At 43.2% G+C, this 23,132-nt stretch overlaps 1 protein-coding gene across 2 annotated transcripts in view; it reads right to left on the reverse strand.

Annotated features, from left to right (window-relative positions):
• The window catches only part of PID1 (phosphotyrosine interaction domain containing 1), an 89,339-nt gene extending 66,288 nt beyond the window's left edge, over positions 1–23,051 (reverse strand). Inside the window, exon 1 of one of the 2 annotated variants that reach the window (XM_042042329.1) lies at positions 23,003–23,051. Coding sequence is in view for 1 of the 2 variants with exons in the window: in XM_042042327.1 (XP_041898261.1) it covers positions 19,327–19,338 (12 nt within the window). In the remaining variant the exon portion in view is untranslated. Of the gene's footprint in view, positions 1–19,326; positions 19,488–23,002 lie in introns of those variants that run through there. The other variant, XM_042042327.1, reaches the window with a different exon arrangement.
• Between the last annotated feature and the right edge of the window lie 81 nt (positions 23,052–23,132).

Raw genomic sequence — 23,132 nt, forward strand, 5'->3', positions numbered from 1 at the left:
ATTTTCTCGCACACTCTAAGAGAGATTAACTTATATCTGCTTTTTGTTCTGTTTTGTGCTTTTTCCTCTCGTGGTGAGGAGTCGACGGGGGGGCAGGTGTTATTATTAAATGTTTGTTCATGCAAACCCTGTCAATTATTGCAAGCAATATTTTAACATCTTTTGAGGTTAGGGAAAATGAAGAATACAGAACACCAAGATCCAAGGAAAGGGACCTGGGATGTTAAAGCTCTGAGCTTCTCTAAATGCAGATCTAATATATATTCCTTTAATACAAGATGGAAGTATTCTGAATACCCACTACATTTACAGTCCTCTGTCTGTCTGTGTCAGGCAGCTAGTTAAACAGATGTGAAAGAACCAACAAAATTAAAATAAATTAACTGCCTGCCCAGCATTTCCCCACTGTCTTCCTCCTTTGCCCCATTCAATTTAACTTTGAAGCATTAGTGATGCAGTTATTCCAGCAACCCTCAAAGTACACAGAGCTGTAATTCTGCAGGAGATGTTAACAAGGTGGCTTTTATCAAACTTGATGCAGCTGAAATCTAAATTATTTACCCTGAAATAGAAAGGAATAAAAGAATTTTGGGGCCTCTGATAAAATATTAAAGTACTGCATCCTGTGAATACCTATTAGTCATTCCTCTGGGGGAAAAAGTATCAAGACAAATATTGCCTTTAATAATAAAAAAGGCATATATTTGGCTGAAAAGAAAATACTCAACTCTGATGCAAAATGTTTGAGCAGCTTTACAAATTCAGTCCTCTATAATTATACTGAAACTGCTAAAAATTCCACTTCCATAACCACCACAAATAAATAAATGTCAAATCCAGTAGATTATCATGCAAAAATGTGTCTTCTACAGCTTAATCTTGAGATAATGCTTTTTATAGCATGCCTTTCTGCCCAGATTTGCAGCTGTTGTTATTTGCATTCTGACCACTAAGCACAAGGGTCATCAATCTTATAATTCATTTTTTTCATTAAATTCTTCATGCTGCAGCCCTGCTGATGGCTTCTCACCTCTGCTTATCTAAGGTATTTACATATAGAATGGCCATACAGTTCTTTAAAAGATCTCCAAGCCATACTAAGTGATGTCAAGGACAGTAATTTAGCCAAAAGAAAAAAAAATTTAGAGGTAAATTGTAAATATGAGGCAGATGGATGAATGTACACACAGATTCAATACGAATCTCCAGTGACATTTCTCTATGGGTCAGATGCAATTTTGCAATGAAGAATTCACAGAAGACTTTTCAAGGGAATCTTTCAAGTTTCCTGGTCTCTTCCACAAATACTTTTAGGAAAAGTAACTCTCTAGCTCCAGGTGTTTATTGCAGTTTCTTATGTTTGGAAAGCAAGGATCGTTTAGAAAGCAATTAAAGTTAATACCAGTCCATGGCTGGGATGATCAAGACCACGCAGTCTGATGGAGCACCATCCTCAGAAGGGAACCACTGTGATCAACAGAGCTACCCAGCACCCAGGGCACACAACATGACAGCTCCACAAGACTTGTGCCCTGCCACCACGCACTTCCATCAGAGCTTCATTGCAGCTGCTGAGATCCCCAACACTGCCCACTGCAAAGCTGCTCTGCCTACACCCTAATCAGGAACATTCAGCACAAAATGTTCCATGTGGGAACAAAATAAGGCTTTGCCTCTAGATCTCCACTTGGGAAGTCAAAAGGCAGTCAGAGCTGAAGACTCAAAATGAACATTTCTCTTGCTGAGGGGTAATTCTAACCTCGATGACAGATGGCTATTTTCCTGCTTTCCAAGCATTACCATTATTTAAAGGAAAGTCTGTAAAAATGTTTGTACTGTTAGTAAGTTACTTGGGAGACCACTGCAAGTAAAATATTTTCATTTTTTAAAAAAGTATCTCATTTCAGTCCAGAAGCAAAGCTTGAAACAGATAACCTCCAAAGTGGAAAGTCTTGGGCTTGTTAACTGAAGTCACAGATTTTCAGATGGGACTTTAACTCCATGTCAGTTAATCACCACTAGTTCCCCTCCTACAGACCAACCTTTAATCCAACTACGCTACTTTTAGTGTAAGATGGCTGGAGGAACAGAAGGTATCCTTGTTGGATTTTTTTCAGTTTTGGATCCCAGGTTGTCTGACTGGAACAGATTTTCAGATGACATTAGAAAAACCTCTGAAATAACATCAGTCAAGTTTTGCATGCACAGCTATTTGCACAAGCCAATTCTACAGTTTTACAAGACAATCAGCTACATAAACATCTGTCTGCTCCATTCCCAGCAGCTGATGAGCGAAGGGGACCTTTGATCGTTCAACAAAGCCAGTTCCCTCCTGGGTACAATCCACTAACCACCACAATCCAAGAGTTCCAAGTTTTGCTTTTTCCCTGTCCTGCAGCACTCGTTGGCTATCATGTGCATCTCAGTGTCATCCACAGCACAACAGAGAAAATCAGAGGTTGAAGCTACAGCAACTCCCTGCAGAGACAGGAACCCAAAATACCACCACTGTCTGTTCTTCAAGCCAGGGGAGTGTATGCAGTAGTTATCCACACAGGGGGACTATGGGTTTCGACTGCCACACAATGAAAAAATGTATGACAAGGGCATCTGCTAAAATACAGGGGTTTTTTAAATAATTAATTTGCTTTAAATAAAGGTTAGAAATCATTTGAAAACCATGATATTACACAAAGTGCTCCTTCACTATTACAAAGATTAAAAGAGGAACAGCTTCAACCAGCACATGAAACAGGGCTATGTGTTATGATCTATTTTCCCTGTAGCATCTGTAGAAAGCTGATTAGTTCCAAATCATGCTCTACAACACGAGCACGTCCACTTTCATGTTTTATCACTGTTATAGTCAGAAATTAAAAGACTGGTGGCTATCACTGATGTTCCTAACCTGGCAGAGTAAAGCCGTTCCTGAAGGAGATTTGGGATTGCCTTTTCTGCTTACACAGTACAGAAATTACAAATGCAGTTTACTGTGAAGCTGCTAATATTTAATAGTGTTTAATGGTGTGGTATCTGAGTGGGAAAAGGGCACAAGCATCTATCTAGAGAACAAATTAGTTAATCAGCTTTCATTGAATTTCCCTCTTTGCCTTCCTCCCTGAATGTGTGCTGCTGTGTTGGAGTAACATGCAACTTGGGGGCTATTTACTTGTTGAAATGCCATCTCAGAGATGATTCTGGGAAAGAAACGGGAGGTAATTCTGAAAACAGAGGCAGCAACATGCACAAGATTGAAGAAATAACGTAGGCAGGACACGGATAAATCTCAGTGATAACTTGGCAGAGCTACCTATGCCAAGGCCTCCAACGTGCCTGAGGTTGCATAGAACACCCTGGGGTGTTGCTGCCCTGTAGCAGGTTAGGCTGTAGCCAGCCCGACCAACCCCCACAGCTGCTTCCTCATCAACTGTCACAGAGGGTGGCTACCCTTCCAATTCTTCAGCTCCAAGTGTGCGTGCACGGCAGAAGGAATGAGCAATGCAAGGTTCGTTTTGGCCCAGCCCATTTGGTTTGGAAGATATTCTTCTCCAGTTCAGCACATGAAGTGCTCTGGCTTCAGCCTCTTTTCTGTTTGGCACACAATCAAATCATATTTAGAGGAAATCCAATCCTTATATAAAAGTTGCACCTCAGTATATTGTGACTCACCTCTTTTCCCTATCCCCGTTCAAAGGGGAGAGCACTGCATGGCTTGCAAAGCCTTTCCGATTTAAACATTACTTTCCATCTGTACATTTTTCAACTACCAAAACTGCACTTGGTATGAAAAAAGAAAACAGCAAAGAAGCAAGGTTGTCTTACTGTATTATGTTCACTTAATAATCATAAGCAGTTTCTCAGAGAAGTCCTCCAGGCACAGTTTTAATGTTAAAGCAATTCTTGCTTCATTTTAACCATCCACTGATGCAGAGCTGATAGCCCAGCTCATTAAAAAGTACAGGGCACTATTTCAAGAAATGTCATAATTTATCAGGCAGAGTTAAGTCACGCTGCACACAGCAGCCTGGATGCACAACACCAACTGCCTCTGACACTTTCTGAATTCAGCTCTGAAGTCCCTGTGCATTGGGCTCAGCTGCCCGTGTTGCATGAAGTCACACAGCAAAGCTTCCTGCTACAGTGTCATCTTCTATGGCAGTTTTTCAAGAGGCTTAGCAACATTTAAAAATGCATGAAACTCACTTGAGTGACAACCCATTTAACCAGCTAGAAAACTCCTTACAGGAGGATGGTTGGAGAGAAGATAAATATGGCAATAATTTTTTTTTAAACTTCAGCAGGGAAAGTCCCACATTAGTTTGACTAAGGAGTCTAAAACAGTGACAGAGCTCTCACTTTTTCCTGTTGGACATCAGTTGTTGGACAGTTAATTTTTCATATCAGTGATTAGATCCGACACTTTGACTTTGCAAATTGTAAGAGGCAATGCGAGGAATGATTAGCTGGGATGAGGTTCAATTTAGCCCCCATATAATTATTTTGAGGGACTGTGTTTCAATTCTCTCAAGTACTCTCAACACACAGGAGATAATTATCGATCTTTGGACTCATGTAAGATGGTAATGAACCACCTCCCCTGCCCATCAGAAGGTATTCTTCCAAGAAAATGGGCATCTGAAGAAAGCAGTAAACCCTTCCCAAGCCCTCATCAGGAAGGTGTGTATTTGGGACTACACAACATATTGGAAACCAAGTGGTGATTTTATCAGTAAATTCAGGTGGCTCTGTTGAACTACATGCTACACCCAAATCAGACACTGCGAAACCAGAGTCCCTTCCTGATCCACTCTGACTCTGCAAACATCACACTGTTCTGCTTAAGGATTTGTATTGCGTTCTGAAAGTAAACCTTATTTTTAAACTAAGGCCCACTAAGAGATTAACTGCCCTTAAAAAGTACTTAACCACCTCTTTGCTTGTTATCAAGTGGCTCATACATATCTGTCAGATGAACACTGTTGATAATAATGCATTAAAATAAACACTTCTGCTTATGATACATAAGTTTACTTATGAGTAGTTTGAGACACACAAATATCTACAGCTTATTCAGTTCAAGAAGCCTCTGCTCTCAAAATGTCCATTCAGCAGCCCTGCCAGATACTGTTTCACAATACTACAGGCTCACTTATTCATAAACAAATCATTAACATTCTTGACATAAATCCATAGCGTACAACAAATCCCAGCTATGATAGTGTTTTACTACATGTGCTGTGCCCATCATGAATGGGAGTTCTGTTTTCACTAAAAAAAACACTCTCAACAAATAAAAGGCAAATTATTCTCTGCAAGAAAACCACCAGGATGAAATGCCTATGCATGGATTACAAACTAATTATCAAGTTCATACAGTAATAAACCTGTATTCAGTTAGTGAAAAGGGCTGTCAAAATTTATGCAAGAAATTTTCTTCCTAGAACTCTAATAACTAAGAAACTCTGATGGTAAAACACACCATTACAGGATTTTATATTTTCCTCAGCTACTCAGGAAACCTTTTACACATCCCCATTTCTCCACACATGGGCACAAGAATCACTGAGAAGACCCTTCGAAAGCCCTGGCTTTCACTCACTGCCAGGGGTTTATTCACAGCCTTGGATCAGAGGGTTTCAGCCAAGCCCAAATTATCAAGGCTCATTTTTACATAGCTACACCACAACTTAAATTAGACTAATTAAAATGTACGGAATAGCTTAACAAATGCATCATGACCAGCCTCCTTGTTCTCTCTGAATATACTCCACATAGATGACAGCATAGGGCAATATTTCCCAAAAAAACACAGTCCACAGGCGAATCCTCTGCAGGTACCCCAAAAAGGCTCTATCATGCAGGTAGCATCTCCCCCCATGCTGAGGGGCATGGAGGGCATGGCAAAATGGGATTCCCTGCTCGGAGCTGGTCCACAGAAGGGGGGATGCTCCCACAGCACCTCCCAGGACAAATCACACAGCATCCAGCCATCGGCAGTGGCCAGCCATCAGCAAAGCTTTGGATATCACAAGGTTAAACCCTCTACCCTCAATTCACTAATACCTTCCTCACCATATTAAAGAATTAAATGCCTCCCTGAATGGCCATATTTAGGTAATTCCAAAAAAAAAAAAAAAAAAAAAAAAAAAGAGGGTGGAAGATAGTTAAGTTACTATTGATGCTCTTGGCAGATGAGAAATATGCTCACAAGAGCTGGACTTCTCCCCGGACTGATAAATATAAAGCAGACTGCCTTCTGTGCCGGCTGCCAGCTCAGCGCGGGGAATAGAAGATGTTTTCAATTCCGGAAAAGATACATGTGCATTGAAACACTGAACACTCAGCAAGGCCTCAGTCTCTTACTCACAGTGCACAGGCCTGTGGGCGCTGGGGGCTGCTCACAGTACGTAAAAATAAGCATATGGCAAAGTTTTGCAGAAATGAGACCTTTGTTATTGTAAATACATGCAGATTTTCATAGCAATTACACTGCAGCACTTTTAAGGGGCATGACTTCTAGTTTTATTATTTCCATTGGCATGGCTTTTCCATTTCAGCTTGCTTTAGTTCCAGTTCTGTGATAATTTCATGGCAGTACACTCATGTGTGGATATATACAGCATGAATGGCTCATGGTCTTTAGGTCCGAGTACTGAGGGCTGTTCTGCAACTCAGGAGAGCAGGTTTACAGGATCTATTTATGGGTCTCCTACTCTGTACCCAGCCTTTGAAAACGTTTCAGATCCATTTTCACCAGAGAACACAGCTAGTGAAAAACCACTGGCTTTTGGTATCACAGAGCTCACCATCCCTAAAGTTCTTGCTTTCACCCCTGATCTCCTAAAGTTGTAACATATGCATTAGTATGGAAACCATCACAGCTGAAAGAGTTCACGGGATGAATAAATTTAGGAATCTTCTCATTTGCCTCCAGGTTTTCTGAGTATCTCAATCGCAGTTTCAGATGTTGTCCGCAACAGTAACAGATAAAGCCTAACTCTAAAAAAGCAACAATTTAAGACAGAAAATCACATGTAATCACACATCTACAGTAAATGAGGCACTACAGAAATGCCAGAATATGGAGGTCAGACTAAAGTGATACATGATTTGAAAGAAGGCAAACAGCTCTGCCAGGAATCAGCAAGGAAACCAGACAAGTTAAGCAGTCATTTGCAGTATGACACAACAGCCAAATGACACTGAAAGCTCAGTGTCAAGTCACCCAAGGAAACATCCATGCTGCAGAGCAGCCCGGGAAGCCCCTGCTTGGAAAACCACACTTGGGACTTTGCTGAGTGGTGCTGGGAAACAGCAGGAGTGGAAACAACTAAGTAATGGAAAACTCAGAGGATACTCATGATCTGGAATAATTTCATCCTCCTGAGTTACAGGTAGCTCAGGGAGCTTGCTAAGACGGGGTGATGCCAGTGAAATGCTGCCCCCAGAGTGTCAAAAGCCCCTGTGCTGGCCCGTGGAGAACTGCAACAGGCAAATCCAGGAACCAAAAGCAAAAAACCTGAATTAACAGGGAGGCTGAGCAGAAATCCTGAGGACATAAGTGTTTGTGAGCCCTGATTGCCCATTTTTGGGAAATATCACTATCTCCAACCTCAACTTTCCTTTGCTGACCAGTTACAGCATAAAAACCATTAAGCCCTGCAAATGAACAGCTGCACAGCACCTGGTACTGCTAACAGCTCTTCACTAACCTGGTTTAGAAGCTGAAATAAATACTACACTTTTGTTTCTAAAGGCAAAAGCTGGTCATCAAAACCCATCTGTCACTGGCTGTGCTCCGAAACACATCTCATGCTAAACCCCACCTCACAATTGCACAAAGCACACCCCACTCACGGGGCTCCAGTAGGTACACTGACCAACCACTTGTCTCCTTCAATACACAAGTGCTGTATTTTGCCCACTGATCTAGTTCCTGAAAAAGGAATAAAAAGGCAGGATCCCCTGGCTCCTGATCCAGCAGCAAAGTTTTCAGTAAATTAACAGTAATTTCAGAAATTAACAGAAATTTCAGAAATTAACAGTAATTTCGAACAGCAGCAAAGACAAGCCTGAATCCTCAGATTATCATTTGCAAAACCCCAGCATCAGCATTAGCAAACAAAAAGGTCAAATCAGTTGGCTCAGACAGACTGTAATTTCTGTACCTATATTTATTAACACTAGGTACATAAAACTGAGGAGAAGTGCTAGAAAAACACACAGTGATGTTAACCACAATGGCAAACTGAATGTACCGATCCTTTCCTCCAGCCAGGAAACATTTTCAAGCAGTTTCTTTTACAGCTAGTCACTGGGAAGGAAATGCTTTTTAGACAGAAAAATATTTTCTTTTCCAGAAGACACCATAAAACCCAGGCACAGAGCACAGTATAGGTTTTGATGAGAATTAATTACTTGTTTACTGTGGTAGTTCATTACACAGCTAATCCCCACATATTGTCTAAACAACTTATTTCCTCCAGTGAGTGAGGAAAGGTCAATAGAAACAAAACAGTTTGGTTTTTTTCAAAGAAGATGATGCAGAACACTGGCAACACATCTGCAGGGTGTAAAAAGCTAAAGAGCAACATTAGAGGATGTCCTTTGAGCACCTTCCAGATTTTTCTAAGTGAAGGTATTCCAGAATGAAATGTTACCAAATATAATGGAATTGAGATGTTCCAGTATACAAAAATATTGTTCTAATCCAAGAGCTATTCATTCTTAAGAGCTGTGGGCTGTAGTTTATCATTAGCATCTAGAAGTGAAGGATGGTTATAAGTCAATTCCATTTCTCCCCAGTGACTAAATCATGTACTAGCTAAATCATTTATTAATGTCAAAGGATGACAGTTTTCAATTAAGATAATGAGATTCTAGAGGCTCTGGCCATCTGAACCCTGTTTGTGAATTTTCTCGCCAATTTAAAAAAAACCCAAAACAAAACACAAAAGGAATCAGTCTGACAAACTGATTTTACTTAAACTGGGTACTAACAATTTAGCATTAATCCTACCACATATCTGCTGCCTACATACCAAGAATAAATATTTATACTAGTAACCACATGCTGTTAGTCATTAACACAGGGTTAAGAAGATGTTAATTGAGTCATGGACATTGGAAACTGAAATCATTTTGCTCCCCTTGTAACTCTTGAGCTCCTCAGGTAAGGCCCCAGCCTTCGTCCATACAGCATCTCAGCAAACAGACACACAGCATCCAAGGTCTGGCTGCTCTAGGAGAAGAGGGCAAAACGGTCAAGGGAGAAAATCAAGAAACTGCTCACTCACACAGCAGGAGTGGGCAGCCTCCCCAACAATCAAAATGCCCTGCTGATCTTGGGTCAGGTCCAGTGAGGACACATCCCTCCAGTAGCAAACACTGCTCAGAGTTGAGATATGTATTCCAGATCTTTTTAAGTATGATCCCTGTAAGAGAGCATCCTACCCTTTAGACCCTTTGCTGTTAACTTCCATGGAGTATCTGTAATATAAGTGCTGGTAGCAACAACCATTATTCTTTTTAGCCATCTCACACCCAGTGTTCAAAGTAATTCTTTATATTGACCCACTAGTTTTCAGAAAAAGAAAAACAAACAAAAAAATCAAAAGAAACCATAAAGAACAACAATTACAATTACACAGTGAAAGTTAAGATAAGCTTCCCAGGGTAAAACTTCAAACTCCCACAGGCATTCAGTAAAGTCAAGTCAGAAAAGTAACACCACATTAGACTTGCTGGTTCAGATGTTACTAAGCACTGGCCAGACTCCATGCTTTCTCTTTTTATTTTACTTACAATTAGCCGGCAAGAGACAATGATTAGCTAAAAAAACCCACATTCCGTTCTGACCTCAAGGTGTACAAAGCAGAACAGCATTAAGTATTTCCAAAAGCAAACCCTGGATCTGTAGGCAGTGTGCAGTAAGGCATCAAGCAGCCCCAGCAGCAAGTCACCACACAGTGTTTATAGCACAAACTCTCACTATGGAGCCCATTAGCTCCTGGTAAGATCTGTCAAGGCAGGCACTGAGTGTCATGGCAGTCTCAGGCAGGCACCTGCCTCCAGACTCTTTTCCAAAGCCTTGTTCCAAGGCTGGACCTGTACAAACTACCACATACATGAGAATTTACAGAGGACAAGATTACAGCATATTTCTGTAGAATGGTGTGCGCTGCCAGCTCAACACCCTGCTCCACTGGAGATTGGATTTACCATCTCTGTTTGCAGTTCATATCCATACTCAGGAAGAATCAGAAGGACCAAAGAGTGCAACAACAATGCCAAGTATTGTGAATCACTCAGGCAAAGCAAGGGGTGTTACTCTGGTGCAGGCAACTCTGTTCACCAGGGGAATGTCACCATACAGCACACAGGATCCAGTCACCTTGACATTGCTGGCAATGCAATCATCTCCTTCCCAGTGGAAAAACTGATTACATTTAACAGGTGATGATATGCTTGAAAGTCATTCCTCCTACCTCCAATAGATGGACAAATTGTGCTGTGACAGTTTGTTCCAGTTACAAAATAGTCCCCAATTCCCCTGGAGAGATCCCAACAGCCCTGTTTCCTCCCTGGCCAGTCCGTCCCACTGGCACTGCAAAGGGACCCTTTACCTGCTCCTTTAGCCAGAGAGTTCCAATTAAAGGGCTTTAAAAAACCTCTAAGTTAAATAAAACTACTTCTGCCTGATGAGACCTACTAACTGGGATACTACAAAGACTAACTTTTCTGGAAACCGTGTTGCACAGCCAAAACCACTCTGCACTGAGGGCTCTGCAGCACAACTGCAATTGTTAGCAGTGACTAACATTGTTATCTAGAACTCCTCAAATTTACAACATTACTTTACAACCAATATGGGAAGTCACATATGGCACTGGCACAGCAGTGTAAGGACTAGGTTATTTTAAAGCAAATACCATATTGCAGAGCTCAGTGGAGACTAGATTTAAAAACCTCCCAGAAAAGAGTTTAAAAATTAAGAAAAAAAAAAATTTAATCACCAGATAGATTTTTGGGAAATGAGGAAGAATATGACTGCACTTCCCTATTGCACATGTATGGATTTGAAAGTAAGAAGAAGTTGGGAACAATGGTTTTTTTTCCCAGGATGAGGCAGACTGCACTCTAACTTCAGCCCTGTAATGACAGCTGCTGGATAAGAAACATTTGTTTGTTGCTAAGAAATGTTGAAAAAAAATAAAAACCAAAATGGGCATTTTAGACCCTTTGAAGAAACAAATACATGACATTTTCACAAGAAAATGTGAAAATAAGAAAAGATCTCAGAAACAGACTGGATTCACAAATAAGAAATACGGCGTTTGGCTGAAAACAGAAAATATTTCCTGAGGCTCTGGAGGTGTGTCAGTCTCCTGGCTGTGCCGGGCGGCAGCTGCGGCCACCATAGAGCACCAGGGCTGGTGATGCTCTGAGCCCAGTGCTGGGCAGCTGCCACGGCCCTACTCCCACCCTTCTGTGAGGGACCCACACTCCCTTTTTTCCCCCCACAGAGGGGAGAAACTGTGTGACTGTGAGGCTTATTAACACTCACATAAGTATCCTGTCAAAAGGTCTTCCCCCCAGCCCAAAGCGAGTGGGCGGTGCACTCGCTGCGTGACAGACGTTCCTCTGGCAGATACACAGCAGCTCCTTATCCAAACAGCATTAGGGCCTGGTCCAGGATGACCTCAATAGCACACACGCTTTCCAAAAAGAGTCATGCAGAAACATTTAATTCAGCTCTCTTAGACATTAAGTCTTGTCTCATATAGCTACTCTAAAAAAAAGAAAAAAAATCAAGTAAAATTTGGACTTTTAAAAACACACAAAGTTTCTTCTCAATCATAATAAGAGAAACATAGGGTAACTCCACTGGCATGAGTATTGGCACTTAAGATTTATACCAACACTCTCAAAATACGAATTTGTACCAAAACCAAAACCCACACATAGACAAGGGCAAAGTTTATCCCCAAGTGAACAAAATAACATCTCTTGTAGACATTAATGGCTTCTGAAACTCTCTAGATTGATACAACATTAGTGATTTAAATGCCAAACCACATTCACTCCGTTTATCTTGGGAAGCTCCACATCCATGTAAGAACACCCTCAGAGCATAACAGAGGAATGAAAGGTCAGGCTGTTACGTCCAGAACCAGTGCAGTAAACTTAAACAAGGTACGGGCATTTCCCTGGTCAGTGCAGCCCACTGCAGCTGGCTATTTTTCTAGTATCATATAAGCAGCATTAATAACTTCTGATACAGAGAAATAAAAAACTCAAATTGAAAAAAACAATATAAATACCCTCTGAAAGTAATTTAAACCAACCAGAAGTGAGCTATTTCAGTGCAAGATTTCTGCAAACCTGGCTCCTGGGCCATGCCAGGCTGCTCATGGACTTCTCAGGTCCCCAGTTGATAACCTGCTCCTCCTACCCCCAGAAGCTCTACATCACTATACAGCACTTAACTTCATCCAAAGCCTCTTCAGATTCTGTCTTTCTGAAAAACACATGTAGATACTTTAATCTATTCAGACTTCACTGCCCCACACAGGTGGACCCTGCTCTGCCCTGCTGGAGCACAGTCCCAGGGTCAAAAAACCTGTCAAGCTTGTCCAGCCACAGGGGTGCAAACCCTAAGCTGTGGCTCTGAATATCTCTTTCCAGGTGAAGATCTGTCCATGACTCATTTCAGCTCACACTTGCAGCTCAATGTCTCTTCAAATGTGACTTTTCCTTAGGGGAGATGAGCTCCACCACTTCTGCAGTCTGAAACTTGTCAGCATTTTAAACGTGAGCAGGATGGGGGAGAATGGCCTCAGGAAAGGAATTATTAAGCACTGACAAACTAGAATTTGCAACTAGAAAAAGTGAGTATTTTTCACAGTCTTGAAGTGCCAGGGCTTTTCACTACCTTTGATTATGAAAGGTAGTCATTCATTTAGAGATGGGTTTCAGGCTGGCCATAATGCCCAGACAGGCTGCCCTGTGCCTTTGCAGACCCTGCAGCAAGCCTGGTATTTCTGACAGGACTATTTCCTACACCAGGCAGCCCCACTTCCCACTGGACACCCCCAAAGAAATGATCTGAACTCCATGCATGATGGTCATTGAGGAAAACAAAATCCCAAGTCTTCACAGCAGGTTAAGTCTTGGGAACTGTGTGTCCTGTTCCCAAGACAGAAGCTGCAGGACTGTGAAGGGCAGGTGAAAGGAATCATGCATGACCTCAAAAGCTACAAGAAAAATAACTGACTATTGCAACACCCATCTGTGGGAAAAGGAAGAACCTACCTGTGCTTCTGTAACCTTTCAAATTGTTCAACTAGCCCTTCCGTAGCAACTCTGTATTTTAGAGGTACAAGATTAAAAGATTGCCCTTTGAAAATGTTACATCCCAGCACCAAGCTTCAAGCTCTTTAACGAAAAAAGATCCTCTAAACACCAGATCAGACAAAAGTCAATCACAAACAAATGTTTCCTAATATTCCTTATAAACCACGGAATAGTTACATTGCCATCTCAAATGCCAAGATAAAAGTTAATGGATTCAAAGGCCTATCCCTATGCACCGAGATAGGGCTGCATGCCTAAATCTGAGTGATTTAACACTCGTTTATCAAAGTGAACTGTTCAATCTCACGGAACGTAACATCCCTTCTGCAGACTTCAGCACTGATACTCCATCAACAAGAATGTGACAGAGAGGGTTTCACTTCCCCCATCATCCCAATCACGTAACCCAACAGGCAGCGGTGTGGATGGCAGCGCAGCACAGCCTGAGGGGAGCCAAGGCCACAGATCCACAGTTCCCAGGGCAGCCCAGCTCAGGAAGGGTGAACCTGAACCCAGCTCAAGGCCTGGCCAGCGCCTATACCTTGTCCTTGGCTGGAGGATTTCAGCTTTGGGTGTCTCAGCAATCACTGATGGGTTTGTTCTTTGTTACCTAAGAGAAAAAACAAGCACCCAGCAGTCTTTAGCAGCACTGCACATCCCTCCAAGCAGCTCGTTTTAGCAGGAGGCACCAAAGCTGTCTCTACTATCAGGATTTTCTCAAACACACAGAACCAAGCTCAATAGGCCCTTTCAGCCACCCTATCAAGAGGGCCAACACAAAATTTTCAAAATATCCTTCCTTCTAATTCTAATCCAAACAACAGAGCACAGCTGTGAAAACTGAAGCCTGTACAGATCCACACTGTACAGGCTTCTTCTTAAAAGCACTGGGACAGGATTCAAGCTTCTACATTTTCTGATTCAAATTTATAGTCAGGCATAGAAAATTCCCATGGACTACAGAAAAAAAGAAAAATGCTTAAGCTGAGAGTTTTCTGAAAGATGAAAAAAAATTCACTGCTGTCTTCTGCTGACACACTGTGCGGCAAGCTGGGACAGAGGTCCACACTATGCCCTGACAACCAGGCAGCTCAGGGAGCTGCCAAATGGTGTTTGCTTAAGTTCCAAAAGGTACTTTTCTGGTCAAAAACTAGAAAAAACATAATAAATTCCATATGGAAAAGCTAAAATTGGGCAAAAGGCTCTGTTAAATAAATAGCCTCAAATGAAGGCAAAAAGGATTAAAATGTTGTTTTTGAAGTCTGATGTATTTTTTTTCTAACAATTTTGCTGCCTGTCTTCTCAGTCTCTAGCTCAGAGCCACAGCCAGAACAACCAGCATACCATAATGCAACTCATAGTGCTCCTCTTGCTCCTCTCCCCAGCAGAAGAGAATACTAGAAAACCAAGGACAAAATTCCTTAACATGACACTAGAAACCAAGTTCAGCAAACTAATTTGGATGGGACAGTTTTGATGAATAGTAACAGAAATTTGTTTTGCCTCTTTTTCTCAACGAGAATGACAGGGAAGGAGCGAAGGGTGATTTCTCTCCCCAAGAAACTACCATTTTCAGGTCAGTGTCACCGTGATCAGTTCAGAAAGCACAGATTAATCCTGACAGGAGGAAAGCGGGTGCCCAACTACAGGAAAGCTGCAGAGCAGCTGAGACTCACTATGGAGAGCTTCTCCCTGTAGCCATTCAGATAAGGAATTTTGCATCCAACCCTCCTTCCTGTCCCTCAACACCCAGGCTCAGGGAGGGAAAGGTGAGCTAGAAACTTGCAGGTTCAAATTATGCATTTGACATTGCCATCATCACCATGGAGATCCCTTGCCCTTGGCCCTTCACAGACCCCAAACTCCTCTTATCCTGCCTTCCAGACAGCAGAATTACTCAGGAAGCTCCATAGCAGAGAGAACTGTTCATTTTAAATGAGACTATACAAACCCTCTGATCTCCTGTAATAGTCTGATGGATGGGTTTCCTTCCCTGCTCTACAGTCACCAGGCTCAAGGTTTGTACTGACCCTGCTGAAGTTTGGATCAGGTCCCACTGTGAGATCTTCAGAGCAGTTACTTCACCAGTGGGACCAGACTGAACCTGAGTTCTCCTCTCCAGACACTCAGTGAGTGGCTGAGTTTTCACAAGAGTACAGTCTACCAGGTAAAATACTCTCTGGAAAAGACTGGTACTGAAGAGAGCTGAATACACCCAGCTGAAGACTTGTAAACTTACTCCAGGGTCATTCTGAAAGCTTCACATGAGACATATGGAATAACCATCTCTCAAACCCAGAGGGAGCTTGGCATGGGAAGAAAGAGATGGCCACAAATCTGAGCTTCAGGACACTTAATTACATTTCTATCTGCTCTCAGTGTTCTTGGCAGTTCCCATCAAATATATCTGCAGAAAATGTTTTCACGTGAGGAGACATTTGAAAATTGTCTGGCATAACACAGACCCAAGGCCACAAAGGGTGATGGTGCAAGAACTCTGACTGCCCCAGTGCTATCCCAAACCCAGCAGCATTGTGCTCACAGCATAATTCTGTCAGTAAAACTCACCAGCCGCAACCCAGGTTAGAAATGTTCCTGCTCACACTGCCTGGAAGCAAAACCAGCCATTAATCTGTGAAAGGGACATTTATTTAAATGATCCCAATGAAAACACGTATGGAGTTTTTTCAAAGAACAACACTCCAGAAGCCGTCTGCCAAGGTGTCAGTGCAACAAGACCAACTTGGTCATTCTGAGGCTATGTATAATTTTGTTGATGCAACATCATTAAAAGAATATTAAATACTGGCAATACACAACTTTTTATTTTTCCTTCAGAATTTTTGCAAAGATTTGTATTTGCCACTCCGTATTTTCAGTATTTCAGCAGGAAAAACAAATCATGAAATGTCATATTAGGTCTTCTCAGGACACTTGTACAATCACCTACATTTAAAATCTTTGGTCAAAGGGTTCTGATGCACTTATTCAGAAACAGCTCAGAAGACTTAACACTGTCACCTGTAACTTTTCCAGCTATTACCTGAAGTGCAAATAAGTTCAATTACTATACATGAAAGCACTATGGGGAAACAAAAGTTGTAAGTACTAAACATTGTTTAAAGGGACTTTTCAGCTACGCCTTTACCTGTCTCCGGGTAACCACACTCTCCTCTTGCCTGCCCAGAGCCACATCAAAAACACAGTAATGCTGTAAGGGGCAGGACACTTAGCCCAACACCGCAGCACCAACCCAAGGCGTGTCTGCTGAGAACACAGCCACGCTTGGAAGGAAATGGTAACATTTGCACACACCACTGCTGACTGTCCTGCTGGATGACACCAGGGACACAGAAAATCTGAAACGGGCACTTAAAATTCTGAACTTAGACTGAATGCTTTAGTTTGCCTTTCTTCAAGGAAATTATGGCTTAACTTTTTTTTCTTGATCATCAAACAGGCTGGCAGTTTCATAAACAGAAACTAGTAGTACACTATAAATGAACCCTGAAGATCATTTCCCAGGGGGCTTTCCACAAGGCACTCACCGATTTTCATTTTCTTTTGGTCATAGAATGCTTCCCAAAATTAACATTTTTCCAGAGCCATTCATTTTCTACAAAGAATAAATCATGTAGAAAAAAAGGAACTGCCTGAGCTAAGTGGTGCCAGATGAGCCAGCTGGAATCATGGGGCTTTGTTTTAAAGATTCCTGACTGCTGTAAAGTCATAGCAGCAAACTAGTGCAAAAACTCTGATGCCTTGAAAGATATCCTGAAGCTATATAGTGCCAAAACACCGGGCTGTAAGACTTCAGACGTTTGCAGCCACATGACTCAGGCTTAAATTTAAAATACTTCTCACTTTTTCCTTCTGACACAAATTTAATGAAACCAGAGTTCAGTAGTAGGATCAGTCCTGCTATACATGTCTTGCAGCAGTTTCTGCCTAGACAGCTGCTTGTGTGCTTACAGCTTGCTTGTGTTTGGTTTAGAAAGGTCTTCCATATACTTTTAAAAATTGAAAAACTCTTGCTTCAACTGACTGTATGCTGCATTTTTTAACACACATATGCATCTGAACACTGAAAAGGATTAGAAGCTCATTTTGAAAGCACCAGTAGCACCTAAAACCACATTACATCTGAACACATGCAAACATTTGTCACCAAACCACAGAGGCCATGATCACCTTGAAGCCATCACACATGTGTAAGTCTACCCAGAGGTGACTTTTCTTAAGTGAAAGATCTTTTCAATGCTCCTGACATAGGAAAGGCATTTGTTGTGTATACTAGTGGTAGCGGATGCATGTAATATACATGAATTTAGCAACAGAGTCTATGATCATAAAATTTAAAAGTATAAAAGTAGATTGAAGATGCAAGGTTGCAGGTACATTAACATATTCCTGTAAAACAAGCAATGTGTTTATGAAGCCTTGGAAAACAGTGCTCACAGCCCAGCCTGAAGGTGAGCATCAATACCCCAATACTGCTGCTTTCCCTTTTTTCACTTCCATTAATAGCTACACTGTTGTTTTACAGCTCTGTCTTAGTGATGTGGAGGTACACTACACCAACAACTCAAAGGCTGTGGTAAAGCAACCTTACACAATCTTATTTCTCATGGACTTCAGAGAACTACACAAGTTACATGATGGCAGAATTAAGCCCTGGAGGAGTTCAGGAAATCAAACTTGCCGTGGTGAAGGACTTGAAGCTTCCTGCCCTTCATGACCCGCTTCACTTCATCTCACCTTGCCCACCCACAGCTCTCCTGCACACTATTTCACAGCACATTAGGAAAGATGTGGAACTCTACTTTATGAAAGAAATAAATTCTAACTATGTGAGAATATACTGCAGCCATCCATTATTAAATCCTTGCCCAAAAATGGCCCCAAATTGTGGGTTTCAATAAGAATATTGCATTTCCAGATGAGCAGACAGAGAATCACTGAAGTCCTATTGTGAACACTTAGCTATCTGCACACCTATATGAACCCAAGCAGTGTCCAGCCCAAAGCTCCCTAACACAGCACCCCTGTCTGTTCCCCTCTGCCTGACCCCCACTCATGTGAGTCCACCCCCTGTACCACCCACAGAAGCAGAGTGAGACCTTCTCCAAAAAGAGGGCTCATGAGCGTGGCTCAGCTCAGGGATGCCTGGCAACACAGCACAAGGCTGGGCAGCACCAGCACTACTGCACCTCTGCTGCAGGGGTAAAGCTATTTGAACACAGCGATCCCTATTACCTACATGTGTCAAGAGAAGCAGGGAAACTTATAAACAGAGCTTCTAAACAGCACAACCTCAGAAACTATGCACCCACTGGGATTTATTATCTAGAAACAATGTCTGGCATCAAGCTTTCAGGAAAATTTAGGTTACAAAGCAAATAGCAACCACCTCTCAGGCAGGCACACAAAACTGTGAGAACACCTTGCTTGTTTTCAAACACCACTTCAGAGTCCTCATGGGAGCATCACTGAGACCATCAGCTCCAAAATCCCAGCTGTGCTGCCAAGGGCTGCTGAACCAGGCACAAAGGCTACATTTGGAAATAGTTTTAAAGAAAGATCTGGCAATATTTTCGGCATCATTTCAACAAGTGCAACTGCCACAAACATCGAGCTATACAAATCAGTGCACACTTATGCTTATAACCATTGGTAAGGTCTGCTGCAAACATGGCAATGAAAACCATACCAGGCAGGTACAGTGAGCTCCAGACTGGAGTCTCCACACTCCCAGAAGGGAGAACGACCTTTAAATATCTGAAGCAACCTTGATTGCTGCTCCAGAGATGACTGGGAGGTACACACGTGTTCCATATGCTCACCTGCACTTTACTGAACACAAGCCAGGAATGCTGCCACAGAAATTAGAAGTGAAAAAGTCTCCCATACAGACACAGTCCCAGATCATCTCTCTTACATTAAGTGTGAATAATGCTAATCCTGTATTACCTGCAAAATCATGATCTTCTTACCACATCAGAGACTCACTGATCCCTGTAGAATATTCCTGCAACATCCCAGCTGTATGATTTCACATGTAACTGCCTGTCCCACTAACTTTGGATAAAACAGATGAAACTTCAATGTTGCTATAGGTGAAAGAATCATAAAAAGTAAAAGGAAAGGAACAGCAAAAGAAAAAGCAGGCTTCACTGTATTATATTTTCAAGAAGAAACCTCAATATCTACATTTTTCGAGCTTATTCTTCTAATCCGTTTAAGTCAATTCTACGTATCTTCCAGAAACAGAGAGGCTTCTTCATTAAACAGCAGCATAACAGGAAAAGCTTCCATCAGAGGGAAGTAGAGAACAGGCAGACCAAAAAAAAAAAAAAAAAAAAACCAAAAAAACAAAAAAAAACAAAAAAAAAAAAAACAAACCACCACCAAAACAAAAAACAAACCCAAATCAAAAAACAAGTGATCACAGCTTATTCCAGCAAAACCAGAAACCAAGGCTCTGGGAAAGGGAGCACATTTTAGCAGCAGATGAAGCTTTCAGCAGCAAGTGGTCACAACAGCAGTGGGGACAAGTCCAGCTCATGCCCCAGCTCACTGTGTTCTGTAACCCAGCTGCTGATGACACTTCATTCCTATTGCGTATGCGTGAGCTTTGCTGCTGACCTCACTACTGGAACCGTACCCATCCCGTCAATGCCAAAAACTTCAGCACAAACTATGAAACTTGACAGGACTGAGCATATTTGGAACAGAAGCAGATTTTGCATGAACGGCAACAGACCAGGAACGCGCAGTCTTGTCATCCATTGTGTGGGACTGGGAAAGGAGGCCCGTGGGCAATAGAGGACCATGGCACACTTTGTGAGAACGTGACAGGAGCCTTCACACCACAATGGTCACTGCCTTTTAAGTTAAACATACACAGCTTGCCTTAGCACCGAGGGCAGGACTGACCTGCACCAACAAGCATCCACTTCCAAAGGCAGTTCGTACTTTCCCTTACTGAACCAGGCCAAAAGAAATATTCTGAGAGATGAAAATATTTTCTTTGCCGTTTTACTTAGTACAGAGCTACACCACGGACTAACAACAGACCTGCACTTCACCAAGGCTGGGTACTGACACAAGATACATATGGGTCAAAACTAAGCCACATTCCGTGCACACATCAGAGCATCAAGAAAGCTGGGCCAGCTCCACACTTTCTGTACCCATACATCAGTCTGATGTAAAAGACATGGCTGCATCTGCCATTATATATCCCCCAAATATCCTACAGAAGTGACTTGGCATAACCTGTAATCCCACAATACATTAATAGAGAACATAAGCCGTCGTCTATTCTGCCCAGTGACCACATACCACCCTGCTACAACCAAAATCCCACACCCAGCACCCTCACAACACTTGCTTGTCAGCCAGCAAGAGAGCTTGTGATGGCAGGGACAAGCAGAGGGCCCCCCTTCAACACTCCCATTGCACCAACATTTGTTTCACAGCAGCTATGTGCCAGGAGAGAGGGAACCTGGGACAAAGAGAGCAATATGGGACACCTGAAACTAAATTAAGATGTTGAGGGGGAGGAAGAAGGGAAAAAAGATGCATTTATACCTTGCACAAGCTCTCCTCAGAGGGCCCAGCAGCTCTGCCAGCAGTTCTGGACGGGCCAGTGATTCACAACATGTCAAGGGGAGATCAGACTACTTGAAAGGACCAGACTTCAAGGGTTTTTTGGAGAAAAAAATTTCAGAGGGGTGGGGGATATTAGATAGTCTATTGCCCATGTAACTCTAGCTCATATGTATATGGATTAGGATTAAGCTTTCAGTTACAGAATCTCATCCTAGCTACCCTAGCATCCTTCCCCTCACTGCATTCATTTTGTCCACAATTCACTACATTGTCATTTAACCCCTTCTGTGAACACAGAATTATTATGGACTTCTTGTGACTTTTCCAAGAAGACTTTTTCCTTTCTCCCCATTTCAGGAGCTGGCATAAGTCCAAAGCATATTTACTTCTGCAATTTTGGATCTCCCTGATTTCTTTACTTTTTAGAGCACTACAGCAATTCATGTACTTCCCCAGAAACTCCTGTTGGCAAAAAGTGCATTTACAGACACTCATCATTTTGATCGGCTCAGGATGCCTGGAGACTCCTGCCACAGGCAACCAACAGTAGGTTTGCACAAAGTTAGTGGCCGCTGTTGAGAACTTTGGTGCTTGTGGCTCCCCTTCAAGAACAGGCTCCCCTCACTACAGGCTTGGGTTTTGCTACAACAGGTAAGTGAGAAGCCCAGTGATCATCCCCCCTCCAGGCAGCGCCGGTTCCCCACAGCACACAGCCATTCCCACCCGCTCCCTAGGGTCAGACCCCTAACAGCGCACAGGATACAACTAAACAAGGCTAAACAAGGTTACACTCACAAGCTTACTCTGCTAAATGCAAGCATTTGGTTCTCTTTAGCCTTGCATGCTCTTGTAGGCAGTATCAGATATTTGTCATAATAGTACCTTGTTATTTTAACACCTCCCTAATTCCACAAAGGGGACACAAAGCCATTCTGTACAATCCACACCAGCATAACACTACTAACCTCGGCTTTCCCTTTCTCCTTCCCTTCCCTCACCACCTTCTTTGTCACCAACCCTGGATGCAGCCTCACCTGAGGTCTGTCCCCTGCAGCACCATCTCCCCCGGGAACACCCCTACCTCCACAGCGCCCAAGACCATTAACTCCTTCACACAGGGCATCCTGCCACTTGCACTTGGCAGAGAGGTTTCTGACTAACACAAGGAAAGACGTAACTAATAATACATGCACATAGTTTTACCCCGGAATCCATCAACTGTGTATGTGGTACGTCATTCCTATCCACTAAAATCAAGCTTCTTATTGTAGAGAAAAGTACAGCTTTTTTAGACCAGGAATTATTCCCCTTACTGGCTGGTGAAGATTAAAGCTCATAGATCTCTCAGCTTGGCTCTACTACCAACTCCAATCAAACCGCTGAATTTTCTGCTTGATGATATCAAAGCAAATTCTCAATTTGGATTGCAAAAGTAGTAATAATCTTTTCTTGTCATCTGCTGTGCCCATTGATTCTTATTTAAGATGCCCAATTCTCTCTCACTAGACACTTGCTCTGGAAAACTACACGAAACCGACGCAGTGGAACTACAAAGTGAGTTTTATTTCATCTCGCTCTCTGCCTGTCTCGGATTTCCCCGGACTATGCAACACGCACAAGCCACACGAACAACGGCACAGCCGGCACGGCACAGCCGAGCGCTGCCGGAGGGTGCGGCAAGGGGGGACCCCGGTCACCCTGACACATCCCGACCTCTGGGTGTGGGGGTGGCGAAGGACTCCCACGGGATTCCGCATCCCCCGCGCGCCGCTCCGAGAGACCGTCCCGCTGCCGCGGGTCAGGCGGGGCCGGGCCAGGGGTGCCCCTCACCCGCGGGGGCGGCAGAGAAGCCCCTGAGCGGCGCGTCCCCCGCCGAGCCCCGCCGTCGCCGTCCGCAGCCGGCACCGAACCCCGCCGGGGGCGCCGGGGGCGCCGGAGCCGCCGGGCAGCGACACCCGGGATGTTGCCGGAGCAGCGGCCCCCGCGCTGCGTGTGTGCGGTGCGCGCGTGTCCCGTGTCCCCGCACACCCACCCTTCGCGCCGGCGGGGGGAGAAGTTGCCACAAACTCCCGGTACAGGGATGATGCTCCGCCGGTCCCGCTGCCACCCCAGAGCCGCGCGGCCCCGCCGTCCCCTCCGGCTCGGACCCCGGCCGCCCCCCC

Source organism: Corvus kubaryi, unplaced genomic scaffold (assembly GCF_017639235.1).
Source record: "Corvus kubaryi isolate FWS band 111438036 unplaced genomic scaffold, C.kubaryi_AGA036_p1.0 37397, whole genome shotgun sequence".
Lineage (NCBI taxonomy): Eukaryota > Metazoa > Chordata > Aves > Passeriformes > Corvidae > Corvus > Corvus kubaryi.